This window comes from Phytophthora infestans, genomic scaffold (genome assembly GCF_000142945.1).
Source record: "Phytophthora infestans T30-4 supercont1.36 genomic scaffold, whole genome shotgun sequence".
NCBI lineage: Eukaryota > Oomycota > Peronosporomycetes > Peronosporales > Peronosporaceae > Phytophthora > Phytophthora infestans.
The window spans coordinates 850,893-873,989 of NW_003303723.1; the positions used below are offsets into that span (position 1 = coordinate 850,893).

Sequence of the window (23,097 nt, forward strand, 5' to 3'; positions counted from 1 at the left end):
ATTCATAAATTACCTGCGAAACTAAAATAAAAAAAACGCTTCCGTCTTAGGTACGTACGTATCTGTTCTTTTAAGTTCGATTCGTTTTAAATACGATCATTCTGAGCCTCCCATTTCAGAAATTGCGCGGGAGCGAGAAGAACGCGCGGCTGCGCCAGGAACACGAGCTCCACACCCGACGCTGATGCAACTGAAGACCCATGAGTCGTGCGCAGGACGCGGCCAAGCCTGGTACGTACTGCAGTACTTGCGCCTGACGCAGCAAAAGTTAGTTTGACCTTATGTGCGAATCCGTAGACTGGCGAGGACGTACGAGGCTGCGAGATCTGTATGCGGTAATTGGCATCGAAGACGCCAACGACAGCAGTAGCGATGATAGCAGAGACGAGGATGCGTCTGCGGGCGAGGAGGATAGCAACGCGAAAGAGGAAGATTCCTTTTCGGAGTCAAAGAGTGATCTATCATTGAGCGCTGGTACGCACGTTTGCTGTCATGTTAATTTTTTGCGATGGGCAATTACTTATATTAACACTGGGGTGCGTTTTGCAGCTCGTGTGCAACGCAAGAAGACAAAGAAAAAGAGAAACGAGAAGACACACGCAGGTAAAGTTGCTTTAAAGCGGTTGTGTTTGATTTAGCGAAGGTAATTTTATATTTAATTTGTTATTTTAGCCTCTACGAAGAAAGAGAAGTTAATCCGCGAGTCACCACACCTGCAGTCGCTGCCGCGTCCCTCCAAGAAGCAGACAACTGGGGAACAGTCGGGTCCGGCGGAAGGTACACAGCGTGAGCGATCCAGACTTACACGCCTGCCCAAATCCACTGCAGATTACACGCCTAGAATCCGAAAAAGTAAGCACCTTGAAGAGATGGACTCCATGAACGGTGGTGGTGAGGACGAAATAGTGAACGTGGTGAAGCCGTTCAGGCCGAAGGCACCACTTTTGTCGTGGATTGATTTTGAAAAGGAATTCAAGAAATACACGGGGAAGAAGAATTTAAAGTTTCGTGTGCGGAGCTCCGAACGAACGGCGTCTTACAACACGTACGCTTGTTTTACTGGTGTGATCTGTCTAAATATATTCATGAAGAGGAATGCTCTTATTTTGTTTTAATATAGCGCGCATCAAGCACAAATCCCTACTTCGTTTGAGTATTCGGAAAGAATCTACCGGTGCACTCACGGTGTATCCCAAAAATCAAGGTCCAAGGGGCATCGCAATCGAAAGCAGCGGTACTGCAAATGCACAGCACGTTTAACGGCCACCGTGAGTCGCGTTTCGGGCAATCACTACGAAATCGTGCTACGAAACCAGGTTCGAGACTTATTATTAATGTGTGCGTGATAAAGAATCCGGCTGACATCTATAAACTTGTTGCTGTTTCAGAACCACACCCACTCGCACGACAACAGCAGAACACAAGCTTCAAGTTACTTGACAACGGCGACGCTGCCGCTGGACGAACAAGATCTGGAGGATGTGAAAACATTGGCAGATGCGTGTGTTTCTTCTACCCACATCACCAATTTCCTGAACGACCGCATTGGTTAGTTGTTCATTTTTTATTATGGGTGGTATTATTCAATCTAACCGACTGGTATGCAATGTCTTACGCTGTAAAGATTGTAAAGTGACACCACAGGAAACCAGAAATCTTCTCCGAAGTATCATGGGGCCAGATTCCGCTCAGGATCGTATGAAAGACTTGCTGCATGCTCTGCGACAGATTGAAGGAAGCGATGTGCTCGCTATCCAGGACCAGATGGACATCACCTGTGGAGCCATCATGCAAACGAAAGTGCAAAAGATGATGTTTGAGCGGTGGGGTGAAACCTTGACGATGGACTTCACGCACGGAACGAACAATCTTGGCTACCATTTAGGTACGTTCAGAAAAGCAACCTTATGTTTATAGCAACCTTAAGCGCAACCTTAATTTTTTACAACAGCCTTGAATCTCATTTGGTTGCTACTGTTGTGTAGGGAGCTTGGTTGTCACTACGTGTACGGGTAGAGGGTTCCCAGTGGTTGACTTTTTTTGCCTCAGTGAGAACGCTGTCACGATTAAAACGATCTTGGAATATTTCAAGGACAAAGATCCAAAGTGGAAAGACGTCACGAGTGTGGTTATCGACAAAGATTTTGTAGAGTGGCAAGTGCTAGAGGAGTGCTTTCCAACCGCCCAGGTGCTACTCTGTCAATTCCACGCCATTACATACTGGAAAAAAGTGATGAAACGCAAAGTATTTGAGCTCAAGATGGCACAGAGAGAAGAACTTATCGAGTTGCTGACGAAGATGCTGTATTGGTGCGTTACAGTCAGCAAATTTCTCTTTTGCCTTTTCACTCATTTGTTGTGGTTACTGGCAGCCGCTCACAAGACGCGTATGTATCTGCATATGATGCAATGAAGAAATACTGCAAAAAGTCAAGGAGGAGCAAATTCTTTGCGTATTTTGAGAAAAATTGGCATTCGTGTCGACAAATGTGATCGAACTATGAACGCGAAAAACATTTTACTGCTGGTAATACGACAACTAACAGGATCGAGTGTAACTGGAAATACTTGAAGATGCTTCTTGGCCTCAAGACCAGAATTGACAAGACGTTGGCGGGTTTACTCCAGCACCAGATGATCATCACGCGGCAGATTACATCTGAAATCGGGAAACAGCATTCTTCCTCTCGATTGTCCAAGACGGTTCCTACATTTTTAAGGGCCATATCAAGGAGGCTCTCTCCGTTTGTGTTGGATCTGCTGAAAAGAGAATGGGAAAAATTCGTGAACCGAGCTGAAAGCACAAATTGCGAGCGCAAAGTATCCGTTTCGAAATGGGATGTTTATGGAGGTCATCACAAATACGAGTGTGACGACGTTGAGTGGATCTGTACCTGCTTATTTTATACAAGCCACCACTTACCGTGCTGTCATCTCATGCATGTTGCCAGCCATGGCCATGGTTTCAATGTGCTACCTGGAATCTCTGTCCACGAACGATGGAGTACTTTCGACGCGTTGGACACTAAAGAAGAGCTCTGTTTAGCAGCCGATGCGCTTCAACCAATTGTCAATACGTCAAAGTTAAGGTTGCCGAGACCGATAAGGTTGCCGAACGTGTACGAAGATTCACGTCCTTTCGAATGGAAACAATCACATGCGGCATCCGACAGTGAGAAAGAGGTTGTATTTGTTCGATTGGGCCGGGACGAACGTGCAAACCAAGTTGTGCTGACATCTGGTGAAAAGTACTCGTACGCAAAGGCAATGCTAGAGCCACTGCTCCAGCATCTGTCCGAATTGGCCAGTGCTGATTTTTATCGAGAGCTTCAAGATTGGAAAGAAACCGTTGAAGTTGGATTACGAGGGAGGCAAATGGCTTCGACTCCGTGTAGAGACAGCAACAACGATGAAGACGTTGATGAAGACATGGATTCTTTGTTTGATTTTGAAAATGCAGTGGTCACTGCTAGTATTATGGAGGGGCTACAAAATATGGATGCCAACACTGACGGTAGCAGCGACTGTGAGGACGTCCCATCAACGCAGAAAGCTATAGAAATGTCACGGAAGCCCATAATCGTGAGCAAGGCACAATCGCCGGTATCCATCACAGATGAAGCTGATAACAAGAATGCAGATGATTACGAGAATGCAGATGATTACGAGAATGCAGTTGATTACAATAAAGTCGAAAATTGTGAGGTTGGTGAATCTGCTGTACATCCAACTACCGACCCAGCGATGCCTACGCGGCAAGTGGATATCATAAACGTCCCAAAGCCGAAGACCCGATGGAGACAACGATCAAATCCGAAGCAGCTAAGACAGACAAAGCTTACCTCGGCTCATACTCGTCTCGCCGTGCACAAATACCCTAGCGATCTTACCGTACAGCTTGACGAGTTTGTCGTTTGGGCTCGCAACACAGAGAATGTCAGAGCTGTGGCGGGCATTATAGACAAATACCCTGCCCAACTAGACGATGCGTACCTCAGGGGTCGCACAATCGAATGCAGCTAGGAAGCTGTACGACCAGCTACGTACATGCACCCATTTGTAATCCCTGGAGACATCACGCGGTCAATGCAAGCTTCAATCAAGACAGCTAAGTCCGAGCAACGTCACCCAGATCCACTCGACGACCGCATCAAGAAACAAGGAATCGTGCTCGATCTCGTGGCTTCTATCGACCCCAAACTTTGGCAATTCAGCGGGTAAGGTTGCCATTCTCGTATGGTTGCTTTTTATGGTCGTCATATTGTGGTTGCTATAAATATGAGCTGTGATTTGTACTAGACAATACGTGGGAGCTGCAATTACATTCTACGCGGTAAAGGCCAAGGTACAAGCATGGCTCGAAGATCGGAAATGGTTGGAGAAAAACTGGCGGAAGGTAAACTCCGATGTGGATCTATTTGCTGTGGAGACTGAAACGAGTGGGCTATCAGTTGATGCTGTAAAGGAGCGACACTGCACCATGGCAAACGAGGTGATTTCAAAGTTTGCATCCAGTCGACTGAGTTCTGAATACACGACACGGTCGGGTAAGGCCTGCATCGCCTTCGAAAACGTTGTTGGTGGACTCTGTAGAGGATGGCTGAATGATAGCCCAATTGACTTCTGTTTGGAATTCATTGGAAGCACGATGCGGGATTGCTACGTCCTGTCATCATTGACGGCAGCTGTTGGATGGCCAAAGACACCAAACACGCGTATCACGTCTACCAAGTTCATGATTCAACCTGTCAACCTGAACCAAAGCCACTGGGGTATCATAATAACTACGCTACGCTACGTTGAAGCCAAGGACACATTACATGTGCATCCCTACCTGTATGAGCCCCTGATTGACGAAGGTTATCATGGGGACATGGAGGTGGTTTGGAACGGTGTTAAGGACGGCGATGGTAACTCAGTTATGGAAGGGCTTTGTGGTTTTGTGGCGAGATGGAGTAAGGCATCAGCACCTGCGGCAAAATCATGCATAGACCCTATTGAGTGGATTGAAGTTCCACAGCAACCCGACTACTCAAGGTGTGGCGTGTTTGTTGTGGCCCAAGCTTACAGCTATGTGACCGCGAATCTTCGCTGGCAATGCAGAAACGTTTCCAAGAGTGATGTGGAAGCTATGCGTCTCCGAATGCTGTGGATAATACTCTGTAAATCGAGCAAGAGCCGTATGGCTCGTCGCACTGTGGATAATACGAAGTCTATTAATGAGAAACTGCTCAAGCAACTGAAGTGGGTAGATGTAGCTGTGTTATCCGTTAATACAAAAACCGCTAGCATACTACCATACTACCCATTCAATCTGTTGACTGCCATTTCTAGCAAAGCTCCGAAGGATAGGTGCCCGTCTTGACTCGCACCAGAATTGGCAATCTCAGACGCCAGCACGTAGATGCTCTCCTATTTCACCTCGATGCGTGACAGTAACTCCATCTGAGCTATTAGTATCTTCTCGAGGCTTGCGCCGATCTTTTCAAGCGTGTTCTTCATGTCCATGAGCTCGTAGATGCGCGCGCGCACCAGCTCCCGAGCGAGCGACCTTCCGTCCATCCTTGCTGCGATGTTGGATCCTTGAAATATTTGCTAAGTGAGAAAAAATGTGTTCCACACAGTGTAGTGTAAGAAACACACCCAGGTGTGGTGCACACACATTTAATGCTGTTTCAATAACTCTAAATTTAGGATGTTGTGGCGCTATTTACACTGGTATTGATGACGGCGACGACGTGGCCACGTCATTTATTATAAATTACCAGAGACCATATGTTTTTGTGGTCGCTTTAGGCGATAAGGTTGCATTATTTCCTGTCGTCTTGTCGTTTTGTGGTTGCAGTAAGAGCATCTCCAGCGGTAGGCTCTAACGATGGTTTTATCCCAAAAGTTGCGCAAATAAATCTCTCGACAAGTTTTTTTGCCCCACCCGTTGGTGGTATTATTAGTTTTAACTTCAGGAAGACTTATATTTCTGGTCCAAGGACTTTATATAAAACCTCAGTCTAACGAAAGGAAACCTTCGATCTCAGCACCGACACGGAAACTTGCAGTACGATGGGGAAGGGCTTAGCGTGGAGTGAGAGCGAGACCATACAGCTTTGCCTGTCGTGGCTGGAGGTATCGGAGGACGCAGTGCGTGGGTGCAGGACAGAAGAAGAGCACGTTCAGCAGTCGCTTGTACAGCCACTGGCTGGAAAACAAGAGACCAGAAGACAAGGATCCACGAACGGAGGTCGCGATAATGGGGCGATGGAAGAAACTGCAGCCAGAAGTAACGAAGTTCTGCGGTATATATGCGAAGGTCACCAGCAGAGAGCGATCAGGATGGAATGACGCTATGTATCTGGACGCCGCGTTGAAGGTTTACCCAGAGCGACGCAAACAGCCGTTCGAGTTTCTTGCGGCGTGGAAGGAGCTCAAGGACAAGCCCAAGTGGACCAACAAGATCACTTCGGCCTCATCTATTGGAGTCAAGCGAGGAACAAGTGACGTTGCGTCTTTGGAGAGACCAGAAGGCCGCAAAGCAGCAAAGGCGGCTAACGCCAAAACTAATGAGAGTCATGGAAGTGCTGGAGCTCGAACGATTGGGGGTGAAGCTCACCTTAGGTTCGTTGTTGCCACAGAAAAGAAGGTCGCTGTGATGGAGCAAAGTCTCCATCTATCTATCTTCTTGCAGAATCCCGCTAGCTACGAATCACAGGAATATTTTACTATGCAGCGAAAAACCATCCTCGCCAACATGAGGAAGACACTTGCTGTTTCACAAGAGCGCCAGCAGTTACAACAAAGCGAAGAGCTAAAAACACCTGAGCGTTCGTTCATGGAACCGCACGTGGCAGGACTACATAATGGCGAGGGTGAAGAAAGTGAAGTTGCTGACAATCAAATCAGTACTTTAATTTAGCTGGGCTTCTGCACGTAGTCTAGCTTAAAAACCTACTACACAGGATCCAGAGAAAAGTTTTGCTAGCCGAGATCACCGTAGCACTGCCATACGTGTTCGATCAAATCCGTTTTTAATTCATAGTGAAGCTCTTCGTCTTCAAGCACTTGCATCGCGTTTGCTATCATTGCGACTGGGCACTCATCCGGTACACCAACTTCTGCCGGGCTGACCCATTCATCTTCAAACAGGTACTGATGATTTAGCGAGGTAATTCGCTGCTCGTCTTCCACAATCATGTTATGGAGGATGATGCATGCTAGCATTACATCATTCAGTGCATCGACACTCCATAGTTTACAGGGCAGGGCAAGAATTCGAAAGCGTTGTTGTAATACTCCAAATGTGCGTTCAACGTCTTTGCGAGCGGCTTCCTGCTGGGCAGCGTAACATCTACGCTTGTTGCCTTGGGGCGCACTGATACTGGATTGGAAAATTGCCCAGGCAGGATAAATTCCATCTGTAAGATAGTATCCCTGATTGTACGTCGCACCATTCACAGTGAAGGAAATCCTGGGAGCAACACCGTTTACCAGGTCATTCAACAAAGGTGAACGCTCGAGTACATTCAAATCATTGTTGGCGCCAGGCATGCCATAGAATGCATGCCAAACCCATAACGACTTAGAAGCCACGGCTTCCAAGATCACCGTCGAACACTTCTCTTTTCCCTGAAAAGCTCCTTGCCATGCCGTTGGACAATTCTTCCATGTCCAGTGCATACAGTCCAAGCTACCAATCATACCCGGAAATCCGCGCTCAGCATTCTCGGCAAGAAGTATTTTCAAGTCATCCTTGGTCGGCTTTCGAAGATACTCTGGACCAAATAATCGGATAATATTTTTGCAGAACAGCTTTAAGGTCTCCAACACTGTGGACTCAGCCATACGAATCAACTCATCTAATTGATCTGCTGATGCTCCATATGCCAACATCCGTAAAGCACACGTCACCTTCTGTTCTGGTAGGAAACCAGCACGTCCAGTTGCGTCACTACGCTGGACGAAGTAGCTGCATTCTTCATCCTCAACCAGGGCAATGGTAATGAGCTCAAAGAGGTTACGACGCATACGAAATCGCCTGCGGAAGTCATCTGCATCAGAACGAGTAGCCATGAGCATTAATGGACAGTTTTAAAGGAGAACATGTCGTTTACTCAAATACATACCATCATCGTAGACTGGGTTGTCGCCAAAGTAGTCACTCATTAGGCGTTCACCCCATATTTCTCGATCCCGCTCTTTATTTGCTCTCCTGCCTTTGGTGGACCCGCCGTGTTTGCCCCGCACTGCGCTCGTGTTGTCCACCCCGCCCTCAGGCAACATGTAGGTGAAATAGTACTCTTCTTCCGAGTCGTCGTCCATACTTGACGTCGCCAGCAGTGCTTCACTCCTTCGTGTATTTCTGATAGTGCGGTATCGAGAGAGATCTTTTGTATCGTCGTTTGATTGGACAAAAAAATGTTAAGCCGCGGTGAGTTCCAAACCGCTGTAGACAAGATGCAATCAGGAGTTCTATCCTAAAAATTGAGGTCTCATCCGTCTCAATAGGACTTGCAAATAAGTCTAACCGCTGGAGATGCTCTAACGCCTCTCTGTTTTTGCTAATGAGATTTTGCTCTCTGGCAATCAGAGCAGATGGCTCACTTCCCCTCCAAGCAAAAACAGTAAAGGTGTTTCGCACGTGATTCCCGCTCCAGAACAACAGAACAATGCTCAGCAATAATTTGGGATTCCTTGAAGCCGCGGTGCAGATAATAAAAACAAAAGGTCGTGAGTTTCCCACCGAAATAGCCCCCAGACTGTCTAGGTTCTACGTACCTATGTTATTTTATTTAAAATGAAATACTTTGTAGTAGCTTACAAAAATCTAGGTGTATTAATAGCTTTAAATACTTTTTTAGAAGCGCTTTAGCATAAACATGCTTTTCCTTTTGTAGGTCAGCAAAAGTGCTTTTTATCGTCCCCTCGTTTAGGTCCTCCTAAACCTTTTCTTTTTTCTTTGATTTTCGAACATTATTTTCAGGACAGGTCTCCACAAACCATGTCATTTCACAATTGGGGCTCCTGTTTCCGAGTCGATCGCTCATATTATGAGGACGCAGGACTTGGCACACTACCACATACCACATAAGCTCGATCTATGTGTGTCGGACGTGGCATCGCTACGGAAACTGGCCGACACGTTGGCGACGCACAACATTGAGAGCTACAGATCGCTACAGGTGTCTCCGGACGGGCACGCGGACGCTAGACAATGGAAAGAGTTGCGTCGCAAAGACGATATCAGAGTATACAAGGAGCGATCTACAGCCTACGCATCGTCCGGATCGACGCTACCGTGCCTCCCTTCGCTGTTGCTATTGGGCACAGTTGTTGGCAAGCTGGAGGACGTACTGTTTGTAGCTGCAGCGGCTACTGAAGAGCAGATGAAGCTCACGTCCAGATGTCTACAAGATGGCGTGGTCGACAGCAAAGTGCTGCAGTCGATTGTGCAGCCGACGGACGACCACCCGTTCCGGCACGTCGGCGTTAAGTGGCGACTACACGACGCCCGGGACTACGTTTGTCTAGACACAACGGGCATCGCCACGAACTGTAATGGTGAGCAGCTCGGCTTTAGTATCTCGCACTCGGTCGCTTTCGCACAGGTCCCGAGCTTGGACAAGTTCGGGGTCGAGCGAGCGAACATGTCCGTGTGCTGTCTGTTCCGTCAAAAGACGCCAGAAACCGTCGAGTGCTACGCTCGAGGTTTCTTCGATTTTCGTAGCGATAGCAGCGAGTTACTTAATTCTTTGTCCATGAACGCGGTGGCCACACAGTGGCTAAGCGTTTCTAAATACGTGGAATGCGCCGAGATCAAGAAGATCGTGTGGCGCATGCGTAAAATCTCGGGTCTCCCGGTCAACGGCCCGATGGCTATTGAGCCGGTGGACGAGGCTTCGACACAGAACGCTACTGAGAAGAGCGGGAGTGGCTGCAGTGTCTGTGAACGCGGCTACGGCTTCCACCTGCGACGGACATGCAAGATCTGTCGGCGTGGCGTGTGCTCCAGCTGCAGCGTCAAGAAACTTGTGTGCGTCTTGGCGCCTGACCGCCGCACGGTATTGGACAAGAAACGCACATTTTGCTCCGTATGCATGTTAGAGGTGACCCGGAGCGACGCTGTGGCCATCGCGAGGGATGAGATTCGCGAGAAGAAGAGTTCAGAGCCACAGGACGATGAGCAACGTCCTACTGCAGTTTAGCTGCAATTAATAGTACCATAAGCGTGGGGAGGCCCAGTAGTCTTATACTTCGACTGTAGTCACGTTAATTTGAAACGAAGGCAGCTACACACAGGGGGTCCGAAAATGATATTGTTATTTATCGTAGTAGCATCTTCACGATAAATTATCGCGAAGCTAGCTTGTATGTTGGCAATACGTTATGATGCTTTAGCTACTGTAGAAGACCAATAAATAATTGAGTTACTGCTGCAATAACCAATGGTCAGTTTTGCAACGGACTGAGGCTCGAAGAGTCAAAGGACAACTGCTAAATGTCGGTTTCCCGATCGCGGTAGAGGTAGAGAGAATAGCTGAGCTCATTTCGAAACCTCATAGATAGCGCGCAACCCGCCACTCCTCACCCGCGGACGAAGAAAAATATGTATATTTTCCCCACTCGCACACGATTGTTGGAAAGGTTTATTGAATCAATAACAGGTATCTACGCTCGAGTTGCTGTGTCAAGTGTTTGTGCGTCCCAGTAACCAGCATTTCCGCGCAGGAACAGAATCATTTCTAACGTGGGAAGTGAGGGAAAAGAAAATGAGTCTGCTGAGATCAGCCGATTCGGCAACAAAACGACTGGTTCGTGGCGATCGATTGACTGCTGCAGATAACTTCAAGAAACTGTACGCATAAATTACCGTATGCACCATAAATTATGCACGAGCGTGACAACATAAATAATGTCTGCTTATTGATTGAATTACTGTGTCGTCAATTTTTTTTTCGGGGGCCCTGCCTACACATGTAAAATACAAGATGATAAGATGGTTGGTTGAAGACATGAATGCTGGACTGGACTTAATCTTGATAGCCCGTCGAGGCTTACAGCAGGTTCGGTCGTACGTGGACGCTTTGCCGCTCCAACCCAACGACGCAGAGCAGAATTCTAGTGCAGATCTTTGTCCGGGCCAGATTTCGGAAGATGATCAAAAGTCTAGTAGGCACGCTGGTCTGGGGCTCAAGAATCAAAGTGATTATGGAGCTCACTGTCCCGCAGAGATTGATAGCGGGAATTGAAGTCCTCGTGCTGCTAATACAATTCGCAACTACAAGTTTACGCTGTTTCACCAAAACATCTTCTAGTGGTAACGCTGGGAATACATGTTCCGCTTTTTTTTCATTGTATATCTGCGCTAACGTTATGCCACACGCTTGATGTAATAAAAAAAACTGCTCCGCGAACCCTTTTAATTCCTAACAGGTATTAATAAAAGTCGGTCGCAGGCTCCGGACAGGCCTTTATTTGCCTGAGTCCATTAATTACCGAAATAGAATAACTTTTTTTAAGTCTGGTGACTCGTGGCCTTCATAAAGTCGCCTGAAGAATTGACTTTTCTACTTGTGATTATTCTCTGCTTTTTTTTTCTTTAAAAAGAAGTCCACGCAGAAATACTTTGGCTTTACAGTTTGACAGTGGTAATCGACGTATACACAGCTTTCAAGCAGGTGTAACAACCCGATTTGTTTGCTTATGAATGACTTGATTTGAAGTTTGGAACGTTGTTCTGAGAAGATTCAGCTAAATTCGCTGCATACAGATCGCGCAACAAAATAAAATCGCTCTGCGGTAAGCGTTGCGTCTTTCTTGGCTTCGATGATGCCGTACCAGCGAGCGTTCATATCCATCAGCTTGCTCAACTGTAGTTGCGTTTGCTTGTTTAAAATAAATATTTGCAAAATATCAAAGCTACATGTGATAATTAGCCAAATGCGATTATGAGGCTTCCCGCAATCTGATTGGCTCCACTTTCTTCTAACAAAACTTAAAATAATCTAGTCGTGCTTCCCAATTAGTCGTGTATCGTACTTAAAGGAAGTAGTATGGTACTAGTACCGTATTTAGTCAAATAGACATTTGCATATTTAAGCGTGCACACCAACCAGTCGTTGACTCCATCCGTTGTCAGCGCGTTAAGGCACCTCACAAAGCCCGTCATATTCATTTCAGCACAGCGGACACGTTGTGGACGACGGAGTGAAGCGTGCGCTGCAGCATGTCGTCGGAATCCGCGATAGAGTGAAGGTCGTCGAATGGATGGCTTTGTACGCTGCAGAGAACGGAGAGAAGGGGCTTGCCTGTAAGGCGGTTGACGAGTTTCCGTCGCTTTTCCGCTCGAGCGACCGTCGTGTGAATCTCATGAAGGCAAGGGACTGGTGGAGAAAGAGAACGACGGAGAACAACCGCGAGGACCCAGACGTCACGGCTCGTAAATACACACACAGTGGGGCAGAAAACAGGCACCAGTTTATAGTCAAGGCAGAGCAAGGTCGAGGTCCTAAGCTAGACGAGCACTGGTTGTGGCTGTATCCAATCCTTCTGACTAATTTGAGCGTCTACGAAAGGCTGGTGTCAAGATGTCCACACGCCTGCTTCAAGACATTGCCGTCACGATGATTGAGGAGAGCCAGCACGCAAAGTACAACAATGGGTTTCGATTTAATGACAATATGTTTTCTAGTTTAGCTACCCCACGACGCATTCAACACTTTACGGACCGGTTCAATTTTGTCTATCGTCGTTTGAAAGGCAAGAAGCAAGCCAGTGCCGAAACAGCGAGAGATTCACATCAGTGTCGCTACCTACCTAGGCGAATCGAAGCGTCTTTTAAGTGACAATCTCATCAACCCTAGTCTCCAGTTCAACATGGACGAAAGTCACTTCGTCATCGACCTCGATGACGAACAAACACTAGACTTTCGCGGTTCGAAGCACGTCAAATACCGCAGTATTGTTTCAGGTAGGTAATGTGGCATGTGTCATCATTTTAAATGTGTAACTAGTTTTGTATGCTTTTTATCGTAGGACGTGAAGAAATCACCATATGTGTACTACTTAGAGGCGGCAGCAACGCAAGGATTATGTGCCCCACACACTTAATTTCAGAAAAAGGGCGCCAATTCCCAAAATTCAAGGTCTCCCAGACTCCGTCGACGGGGTTTCTTACCGCTCTTCGCCGACAGCGTTCATCAACAGCTCGATTATGCAGCAATGGCTTCGTGAAGCGCGGTGTTGGGGACCAGGGGGGCGGGGCATTTGCTGGCGAGCGCACTCTTTGAATGGACAACTCAAGTGGGCACAGTGGTGATGACGTTATCAAAGTTGCGCGCGAACTCCGTACGCATGTACGATTTTTTCCTCCAAACGCTACAGACTTAGTGCAACCTGCCGATAGGCTCCCAATTCAACGTATTAAGGAGCACTGGAGGCGCCTTTGCGAGAAATGCAACACGCAAGCTATTCAGCGCGGGGATTGGCGCCAAGGCTCAGGTGCTCTGCTCAACCCAGGCAAAAAAGTCTTATTACAGACTGCTGCAGAATGCGTGCGCCTCGTGAATGATGAGTGCAATAAAATGGTGCTAACTGGGCGAAGAGGTCTATGGTGCTGTGCGGGTTGGACATCGGAGCTGACGGGATCTGGAAAGTTGAGCAGCTTGGTAAAGACTTGCAAGAAGTTATCGCTGAGTACTCGGACGCGTTCAACAATGGATATGAGCAAGCAGCTCAGTCGATTAGTTTGTGACTACATGTAGCTTTTCTGGCAATTCACCTTAATTAGTCATGCCCCACGAATAGAAGTACACCTGATTTAGTCATCCCAGATTTCGTACTTGCTTTCCTTACACCGCAATTAGTCAGGGTATGACTAAATAGCGTGAAGGGTGTACTTGACGTACTGTATTCCTTATGTGATTAGCAATAGTCATATTTCCCAGTCTATCCGCCAGCATTTAGGCATAGAAAAAATGTGACGTGTGCAAAACAAAATGCAACGTGTGCAAAAAATTATTACAGTAAAATGTCGCTATCCGACGACGACAACATTTCGTCAACGGTGTCCTCTACCAAAGTTGCAGGGCATACACAAGCTTCAAACCTTGTCAAGGATAGCAGCAATAGAGTGGCTGATCTCTTATGCATAAGGACCAACCAGATCTCCACAATTTACACAATGCTTTAGCGAAGCACAGGATGACCAGCCCAGGCATTACGCAGAGCTTAGTGAAAATCCATCATGCATAACAAAAAACCTGTTGACATCAGCGCCATCCAGCCAAAACAAAGTAACATAGGCCGCCAAAGACAAGAGAAGCTTTCGGCATGAGTTAGATTAGACGAGAGTCCTCCCAATGCAACTTACCAGCAAACCCAATAGGCGATAATTTTATGGGCCGTCCACCAGTTCCCTCGTGCGTCTTCCGTTGCCTGAATACAGCACAAACAGGGCTCCCGATAATGGCATTAATCGCAGCTCAAATTTCAAGGCTCCCATACATTATGCACTTAAATTCGAGAAACCCGTCCATTCATACTGGTCATTAACTCTATCACTACCGGACCCCTCCTTTGTGGACATTACACCATCCTCAGTTTTAACCAATGCAAACTATCTATTTTGATTCTTTTCGGTCAATCGGCATGCGTGCTGCCCATCGATGAAGTCAGAGTTCCACTTTGTAATAGAACATGTACGGCAGTGCATGTGGTGGTAGTCATATTGGGAGCTTCACGGTACTTTGGGCATTTCCGCTTTCTGTGGTCCACGGTAATCTAGAATCATCACACGCACCGTCATTTGTTCGCCACTATGCTCTGCGATAAGTGCTGTAAAGACCCATGTGATTGGGAGACGTACGGAGAGGTGCTACGCGAGAGCAGAAGGCGTCTTCGTGATATCTACAGTGTTCCGCACCCCCGACGTCTGATGAAGACTTTGCCCCATGGGTACTTCTATTTCAAATTTGGTCGTCTCGACGCCGATGCAGCGCAACACTTTCCTGTGTGCGTAAGCTTATTCATACTAAACTGTCAATCTATCGTTTATACCATTCCTAACATAAAATCGCTATTTGGCCCAGGCGTCGAGATCTTCAGCTTCTCCATCGCGGATGTGTTCATGAGACAGTGAGAGTTGCGCGGACAGCTAATCACTCTCACAAGGAAAAATGGTGGATCTCGCACGCATAGTGAGTAGCTCAAACAGGCTGATGCAGTCATTAGAAGACCAGCTGGGTCTTTCCAACCGGCTCGCACTCTAGTGATCTACGTTGGTCTTTCAAGCTATGAACGCATTCCTTGTGATCAGAAGAATCGTCATAGCTGGTGTATTTCACCGAATCTAGATACTACCTGTATGCAGTGGGTTGTCCCGAAGCCATGTACCGATGTTTGGCAGTAATGGGTATTTTGTCGAAGGGGTAGGCGAAGCTAGCGGATTGGCCGTAGCTGCGTACATAGACGGCCTCCACGCCTCGAGCAATGTTTGACGTCCGTGAGGGTAACGCTATCTATCATATACAATGAACGACCGGGTGGTGGCAGTGTAGATCAATTTGTACGTTTTATGGAGAGCGCATGCAAGCAGATTTTTATAAATCACGAGTACGACCAGTCCCTACCGGTAAATTACCGGTTTGCTAAATGATTTTCTTCTAGACGTCATGTTTATTATCGGAGATTCACGCTCTTTACGCCTGATAGCCAACACATGAAGCTTTACCATATAGTCAACTAGTCCGACATGCCAGTTGACCCACGAGGTCAATATGAATACAGTAGCTCGAGTAACCAGTAGCGCAGAGGTACGCATTTCGGTTAATCAGCCAGCCTAGTCAGTAGCATGAAACCCCGATGACAGCAAACCACGACGACACGCCAGTCTGCAGCCGAAGCACGAACATCGACCAACCGGCTAGCCAATCTGCTTAGTCCAAGGCGACCCAGCCAGCAGTAAGAAGACGATTATGCCTTCCAGCACTGCGGCTACCCAACCAGCTTGATGACTTATCAGGCAGCTAGAAATTTGACAAACTAGACGCAATGACGACGCGCCGGCAGCATGTCAACCTATCCACTGCAGTACAACGTAGCCAGCATCAGTACATGACCGACCAGCTACCCAAACCTCGCGATGCCTAATCTGTATAGGTAGCAGTTTGATACAATGTGGAAAGGAGCAAAATGAAGAGCATTTAATTCAGAAAAATGAAAGTTTTATCAGCTGTGAAGAGGTAACGACTTTACGTCCTGCTGGTATTGATTAATCTGGAAGTGTGAGCATGTTGATCGGCGTGATTGTGTTGTTTTTTCTTGTTTGTGTTTGAAAGGCTTGATTTCCAGTCGCAGTCGCACACACCGAATATAGCGCCACACGCACATTTGGTATGGCTGAATCCTTGAATTCATCTTGGAAGTGGAGAGCTGCAAGTCGTTCTTCATGAAAGTCACGTTGGCACCCAACACACCCCGATCTAGCACGCATTTGCAAGGACTACTAGCCGATAAGCTCCTTCATTCTTGCCCTCGGAGTTTTCCCCATCCTGTTAGCTTTCTTGGAAGACCGTGGTAAGACTACGTCCTGTTATTCATTTCCCTTCCCCCGAAATACATAAGTTCGCCACGCTCAAAAGTATTAATCTTCTTGCTGTGACTATTGTAGAGCGTGTTTCGCCGGTTGTGTCTGTACTACGATGATGCGAGTCCCACCCCACCCGCTCATTTTGGGAAGGAAAGAAGGCTCGGGTTGAGTTTATGCCTGCTGTTATCTTTGTTGATTGCATGTCGCCACAAACGTTTTTTTGCTCTTGCAAATTTCGTAACTCGACTTCTGCCCATTGCAGTATATATAAACCGTCTTAGAGAGCAGCAGTCCAGACATCATGATGATATCCCGGTGTCACGAGAGTATTGACGACCACGGATGGCACGTTTTCTTCCCGGTGAAAAACCTTCGGCTTTCAAACAAGAAGTCGGTTAAGAAACCGTGTTTTGTAAGCGAAGCAAGTGGAACAGGCCCACGGCAGCCCCTTAGTCGCCGAACGAATGGCCGAAGGTGCGTCCCAAATCGTGTTCTCACTGTAGTGACCTCCATTGGCTGACCGAGTGCTAAAAAGCATCGAACAGTGAGAAAGATGGGATCCGTCGCAAAAAGCGGAGCTAGCGAGGGGATTGACACAAAAACGTAGAGGAGACCTAAATGTCTACGATAGTGTCTCCTCACGGAAGAAAGGACGGACAAGTTCAATGGCGTGACGGAATTGCCGCTCGGTTCTGACACTGATGCAGACCGAATGACAATTAGCCGGAAGCACGTTAAGGAACTGGTACTTCGTGATCCATCGATCACGTTGGCACGTCTAAGTACGCCTGTAGTGAATGCGACAGTGGCGAAACATGAGATAGCAAGAACTGAAGCTGTGCACCTCCGCGTGCTACTCAACACAGCCGCAGGCCCCGTGTGTGCTTTATAAGCCATATGAATTCCATACTATCGAAGATGACGAGCCTTGTTTCATTTTGGGCCGGAGTCAGGACTTATTAAGCGTCCTATGCATCAGCATGGACAGGCAGTTGGAGCAATTAGCAGAGTGCAGTACCGATGACGATGTAGATGAATTTTGCAGATCCTGAAGATGTCTGCCCAGCGCTACCTCTTCAGCAGAAGAATGATCTCCAGCTCTGCTCGTCGAATCGCTGCTTCTTCGCGCTGAGAGTGTCCTTACTCTCAGCGGTATTCGCAGCATGAAATTTTCTCAACTCCTCCGCTTCGCTTTTCAATCTTTCGGTATCCGAAAGGATGCATATTTGTTCGATGCGGTCATCGTACCGGTTCTTCGCGAAGCGCATCCAGCCCATGAACGGAAGCGACGTCAACTCCGACGCACTTGTAAAAGTCCTCTAATTGCATTGACCGGTACTGGAGACCAGGACGGGTCCGCGTCAAGACGCTCAGCTTCTCGACGCACGACGTCGTCTCCGATGTCTTCCCGGAAGGCATCGTTCGTATCGCCTCGGTCCCGGACCGAGACGTGCGCAGCTTTCGTCGCTTGCGCCGTCTTTTGCTCTTGTGAAACCCGGCTTCTCATGTTTCTCGTCCAGGCCCGGCCTTGGACGGATTTTTCGCTGTAACCGGCGACGGATTCTTTCCACGGACGCGAATGATCAAGCCCGGCTTGATTACATTCCGCTTCGTCGTAAACGGCTGCACGCGAGGACGCATGCGTTTTCAGTGTTGGATGTATGTAGCCGCTAACACTGATTGCCGCTGTCATCACCTCGACGACTTTCGGCAGAGTCCCCTCTTGATGTTAATGTCGAGTTTGTGTCACTCCTGAAGTCGACACGTCCTTGTAACCTCGACGCTTTTCGGCGGAGCCCTTCGTGAGCTCTTAACCAATTCGACCGTGTTAACTCCAGGAGCTGACACGCCGCCATTACAGCTACTGTATGTAGATGGATTACCTTGCATATTTGATGCGTCAGTCCCCGGGACCGACACACCATTGTCACAGCTATTGCCTGTGACTTGAAGTGCTTTCATACTTGATCAATCAACTCCCCGGGTAGTCCGGATAATTTTGCATCTGTCGGGTAAATAAAGAATGACGACAGCCAGTTTTCAGAGACACTATTGCTGATTGGTGAATTATCTACCAGTAAAAGCGTACCACTTGTATTTGCGTTAGAATACAGATATCGAACAGCTTGCAGCTTCTCCCTTTCAGTCAATCCGTCGCCGACAGCTCACGTTGGCAGTCAGTCTTACTTTTCTCAACGCTTCTGCGCTGATCTCCCGTACGGGCTACACGGTCTTCCAGGTCTCCAGATCACCTCCGACCTCCCTTCCAACGGTGTAGCTTAACTGTGAGAGCGCAAGGGTTTGGCATTGAGGATGCCTATTCAAATTGGGCCATCGTTATTGCTTACTTGGGTTAGAGGCCTTGTGGCGAAGATCAGTTTCGTGGACAGTTCAGGTTAGCAAAAAAGGTGGCGACATACGTGTGCTGAGGTCGAAAAAAATCAAGTATAGTCCGATATATGACTCGCATTAAATAAAAATAAAAAGTAGTCTCTCGACCCGAATGTGTACAGCTTATATATAGTTAATATATAATTAAACAATTTGTTTTTAAAGAACCGATGAGGTAATAATCTTTATAAAAATCATTGTTATGTTATCACAAAGAACTTACTACAGTAATGTGCCTCAATAGCGAACAGTCGACATTGAATATGCTCAGGAAAGCAATCAACTCGAATATGAACCATTATCGTATGAACCCGTTGTTTCTAACATACCTTTATCTTTTAGTGCACATTACTGTTTAACTTCATCTATCCTGAAGTTGTTATTAACACCATTAATTTCTGGTACAGAAAGGTACTTCAAGTTATTGCATGCAATCTATTGGCGATGCTGACCATCGATTACGGTCACCGCGTACAGTAATCGGTTGGATTGCTGATGTTGTTTACATGTAGACCAACGATTACGACTGCACCTGGTAATCAGTAATTTAGCTGATGCAATTGAATGGATAAAACATAAACAGTACTGCACCATTTTGGGGATCTTGAACCTTAAAAATCTAGAAATAATTAGACAAATCGAAATGAGCTACGTTGCGCATGCCGAGTGATTTCTCTGCAATTTGATTTGGTCCACCCCGCGAAAACATTAACTTCGTTAATTAAGCTCATAGAACGCTCGTTTTGATTACCGGTATCGCTTAAAAAATAGGCAGAGCGATAAAAGATTTATTAAATTATTCGAGCGATACAGAAAACAAAAATCTGAAAAAAACAAAGAGAGATAATTTTATGAAGCATCCATAAAATGTATGCCTATCCCTTTCAAAATATTTATCAGAGGGAATTGCGACGACCATACGTGCTTTTTTACTGATCGGAAATAAAATATATACAGCTCAGTGGCTAAATAAAAACTTTTGGTCGATTTAAGTGGCGTGTAAGGTTTTATCCATAACAACTACTACTTCCCTTGGTGTATATCAGGTCCAGTTTCGTCTCAAAGGCGTTCAAGCTTGCGTCGGTCTGGATTTTCTGCTGCTGGCGCCTGGCGTGTATCTGTGCGCAGGTGTTCTCCCAGGTCCTCAGCGTAAGTCGCACGCGTTCATGCTGCAGGTGACGAAGCATGGTCGCTTCGTTTCCGACGAAAGCCTCGTGCAGATGCCGCTGTTGGAATGCGCATTTTCGTGGCTGGCGAAAGTGCGGTTCATCCGACGCGTCCTGATTCGCTAAAATGCCGGTCTAGGGAGAAGTAGGCTAACTTGATAATTGCATGACTCCTTTTCAGCTTGGCGTTTGTATACTTGAACTTGCGCCTGGAACTTGAAGATAATCTTGATGTTTGTATACCTTGAACGTTTAACTGGATCTTGAACATAATCTTGAAATATAATCGCTAATCTAAATTCTTGGGTTTCTGTCGTGTCCGTCGACCTACTATTTCGTCCTCGGAAATTTGACGTCGTCTTCTCCTTGGTCTTTTAAGCGTCTTGGCTTCGTATGCTTGAATCAACCTAGTCACTTAATGTAAGCTCTCGAGCGGTTCCCACGTCGTCTTCCTCTCACCCACCCACCGAATGAGGTACTGTACGTTCCCCTTGCGCTGACGCTTGTTGATAACTGCTTCGACGATCTGTCCCACCCGTCCATCGTGCAATATTCCCTCGTGAGGTCGCAAGAATGCGTCGGAGACTCGTACGGCTTGAGTGAGCCGGTGTTGAAGACTGGATGTAGCTTGAGTCCGGGCGGCAAGTTGATCTCGTCACGACGGAACACGGTCCAATTCACTTGGGTCCAAATTGCGTGAGTTGGGAAACCCCGTGTGCGCTGTCTCCAGGTTCTTCGTGCTTAGGTACACTTGGTCACCAACGCTGAAGTCTTGATCTTTGCGTCCGCGGTCGTACACGTCGGCCATAAGGGCTTGCGCGTCCTCGAGGGTCTCCTGGCACTGGCGAAGTACGGCTGCTTGATGTTCCGTAAACGGAACGCCTTGGCGTCGTCCCCCGCGCAATCCTCGCCGACTTATCTCAGCAACAGCAGAAAGTGGGCTGTGCGGGACATATCCAATGTCGGCCTCGAATGGTGACATCATGGTGCTTGAGTTGACCGCTGAGTTGATGGCAAACTCTGCGTTCGCAAGATGTACATCCCAGTCATCTTGTCGTGGAGATACAAAGCAGCGGAGGTACTCTTCAAGAGTTCGGTTCGTCCTCTCGGTTTGACCATCACCTTGAGCCCGGTACGCTACCGTCATCTTGAGCTTGGTACCCACATTGTCGAAGACTTGACTCTAGAATCCAGAGACAAACTTGGTATCTCGATCTGAAACGATATCACCTGGCATACTGTGAAGCCTCCAGATGTTGTCGATAAATAACGTCGCAACCTCTTGCGCGGAAACTGTCTTCATCGTTGCGATGAAATGGGAACGCTTGTTTGGCGATCCACGACAACCCAAATCGAGTTCTTCCCGTTTTTTGTATTCGGTAAGTCCGTGATGAAATCCATCGAAATCGAACGCCATCGTTCTTCTGGAATCTGTAGAGGCTCCAATCGCCCAGGGGTCTTCGTCAATCGAGGTTTGTTCCGTCTGCAATCTTCACAACCCGTGACGTACTTCTTGATCGTACGAACCATTTGCGGCCAATACCAGTCAGCACGTAGCTTCAGAAATGTGCGATCGGTGCCGGAATGTCCACCGTAGTTTGAGTCGTGTACTTCGGTGATGACGCGATGCTTTAGCGCCACCACGTTTGGAACAACAATCCGTGGCTTCTCATCCGTTGTTCCTTGGTACCAGATCAGGTTCTTTTCCTCAAAGAGCGTCTTGTATTGCTTCTCAGACGTACCACGAGAGTTCGCTGTCGTACCACGCTTCTTGATCGCGCGTCGAATTTCTCGAATGATTTTGTCCTTAGCGTACCCGTTGATATCAACTTCATTAGCTCATTTGCTGCCCGAATCTCGGTAACACGAAGTTGGTAACTCGTCTCGTTGAAGCTTGGGACGAGTAAATCGTGGAAATCCTTCGTCTCAGGTTGAAGATCTGGTCTTCGGCTCAGTGCGCCCCCGATACCGCTCTTCGCTCCTGGTAAGTACGCGAAGACTGGTTGGTGTTCTGCGAGGATGTCGTACCACCGGGCTAGCCGTCGATTCGCCATCTTCTGCTGGAAAATTCCCTCGAGTGACTTGTGGTCCGTCTCGATCATCACCGGTTAATCCAAACAGTAAATCCGAAACGCCGCCAATGCGTTAACAATCGCGAGTAGCTCCAGCTGTTGAGTTGGGTACTTCAGCTCTACTGACTTCATCTTCCGGCTGGTATAAGCGATTGGCCGCTCGATTTCATCGACAACTTGAAAGAGAACACCATCCACAACGAACAGACTTGCGTCCGGCCGCAAATGCATCTGCTTTGTGAAGGCGGGTAAATGTAGAACTGGTGTGTCGGATAGCCGTCGTTTCAGATCCTTGAGGCTCTTCAACTGCACTGTATTCAGTGTTATCTTCGCGCCCCGCTGTTTTTTCTTTTTCAACAGAGTAAACCGTGGTGCCGTCAGTTCAGCATACTGCTCACAGAATCGCTGCACGTTTCCTGTTAAAACGAGAAAGCTGTGGAGTTGTTCTTGGGTCCTTGGGACCGGCCAATCGCGAATTGTCTGTACTTTGTCTGGGTCTATACGAACTCCGTTTCGGCCAATAAAATCACCAAGACACGGGATCTCTTTAGCGCAGAACACACACTTGAAAAATTTCACGTACAGATTGTTCTCCTTGAGTATCGCCAGCACGTCGTGTAGCGCTTGCAAGTGATCGTTGATGTCCTTAGACTTCGTGAAGACGTAAATATCATCGCAGAATGATCTGGTGTGCGACAACCCCTGAACAACGACGACGTCAGCCTATGCATAGTTGCAGGAGCATTGCTGACTCTCACAGGTAGTACCAGGTATTTATAGAGGCCGCTTGGCGCTTGGAATGCGGTGTACTTCGCATGGTCCATCTTCATTCGAGCTTGGTAGTACGCTGACATTAAATCCATACACGAAAAATAGTAGGCGCCAGCCA

The 23,097-nt window shown here is 47.4% G+C and overlaps 2 protein-coding genes across 2 annotated transcripts; one reads left to right on the forward strand and one right to left on the reverse strand.

Annotated features, from left to right (window-relative positions):
* Positions 1-6,972: 6,972 nt before the first annotated feature.
* PITG_14679 (uncharacterized protein) lies at positions 6,973-7,692 on the reverse strand (the record flags this gene model as incomplete). The annotated part of the gene is made up of 2 exons (XM_002898520.1): positions 6,973-7,038; positions 7,123-7,692. The coding sequence occupies 2 exons, from the start codon at positions 7,690-7,692 to the stop codon at positions 6,973-6,975; spliced, it is 636 nt and encodes a 211-aa protein (XP_002898566.1).
* A 1,349-nt stretch (positions 7,693-9,041) lies between these two features.
* On the forward strand, positions 9,042-10,196 carry PITG_14680 (uncharacterized protein; the record flags this gene model as incomplete). The annotated part of the gene is made up of 1 exon (XM_002898521.1): positions 9,042-10,196. One exon carries the CDS (start codon positions 9,042-9,044, stop codon positions 10,194-10,196), a length of 1,155 nt encoding a protein of 384 aa, XP_002898567.1.
* Positions 10,197-23,097: the final 12,901 nt, after the last annotated feature.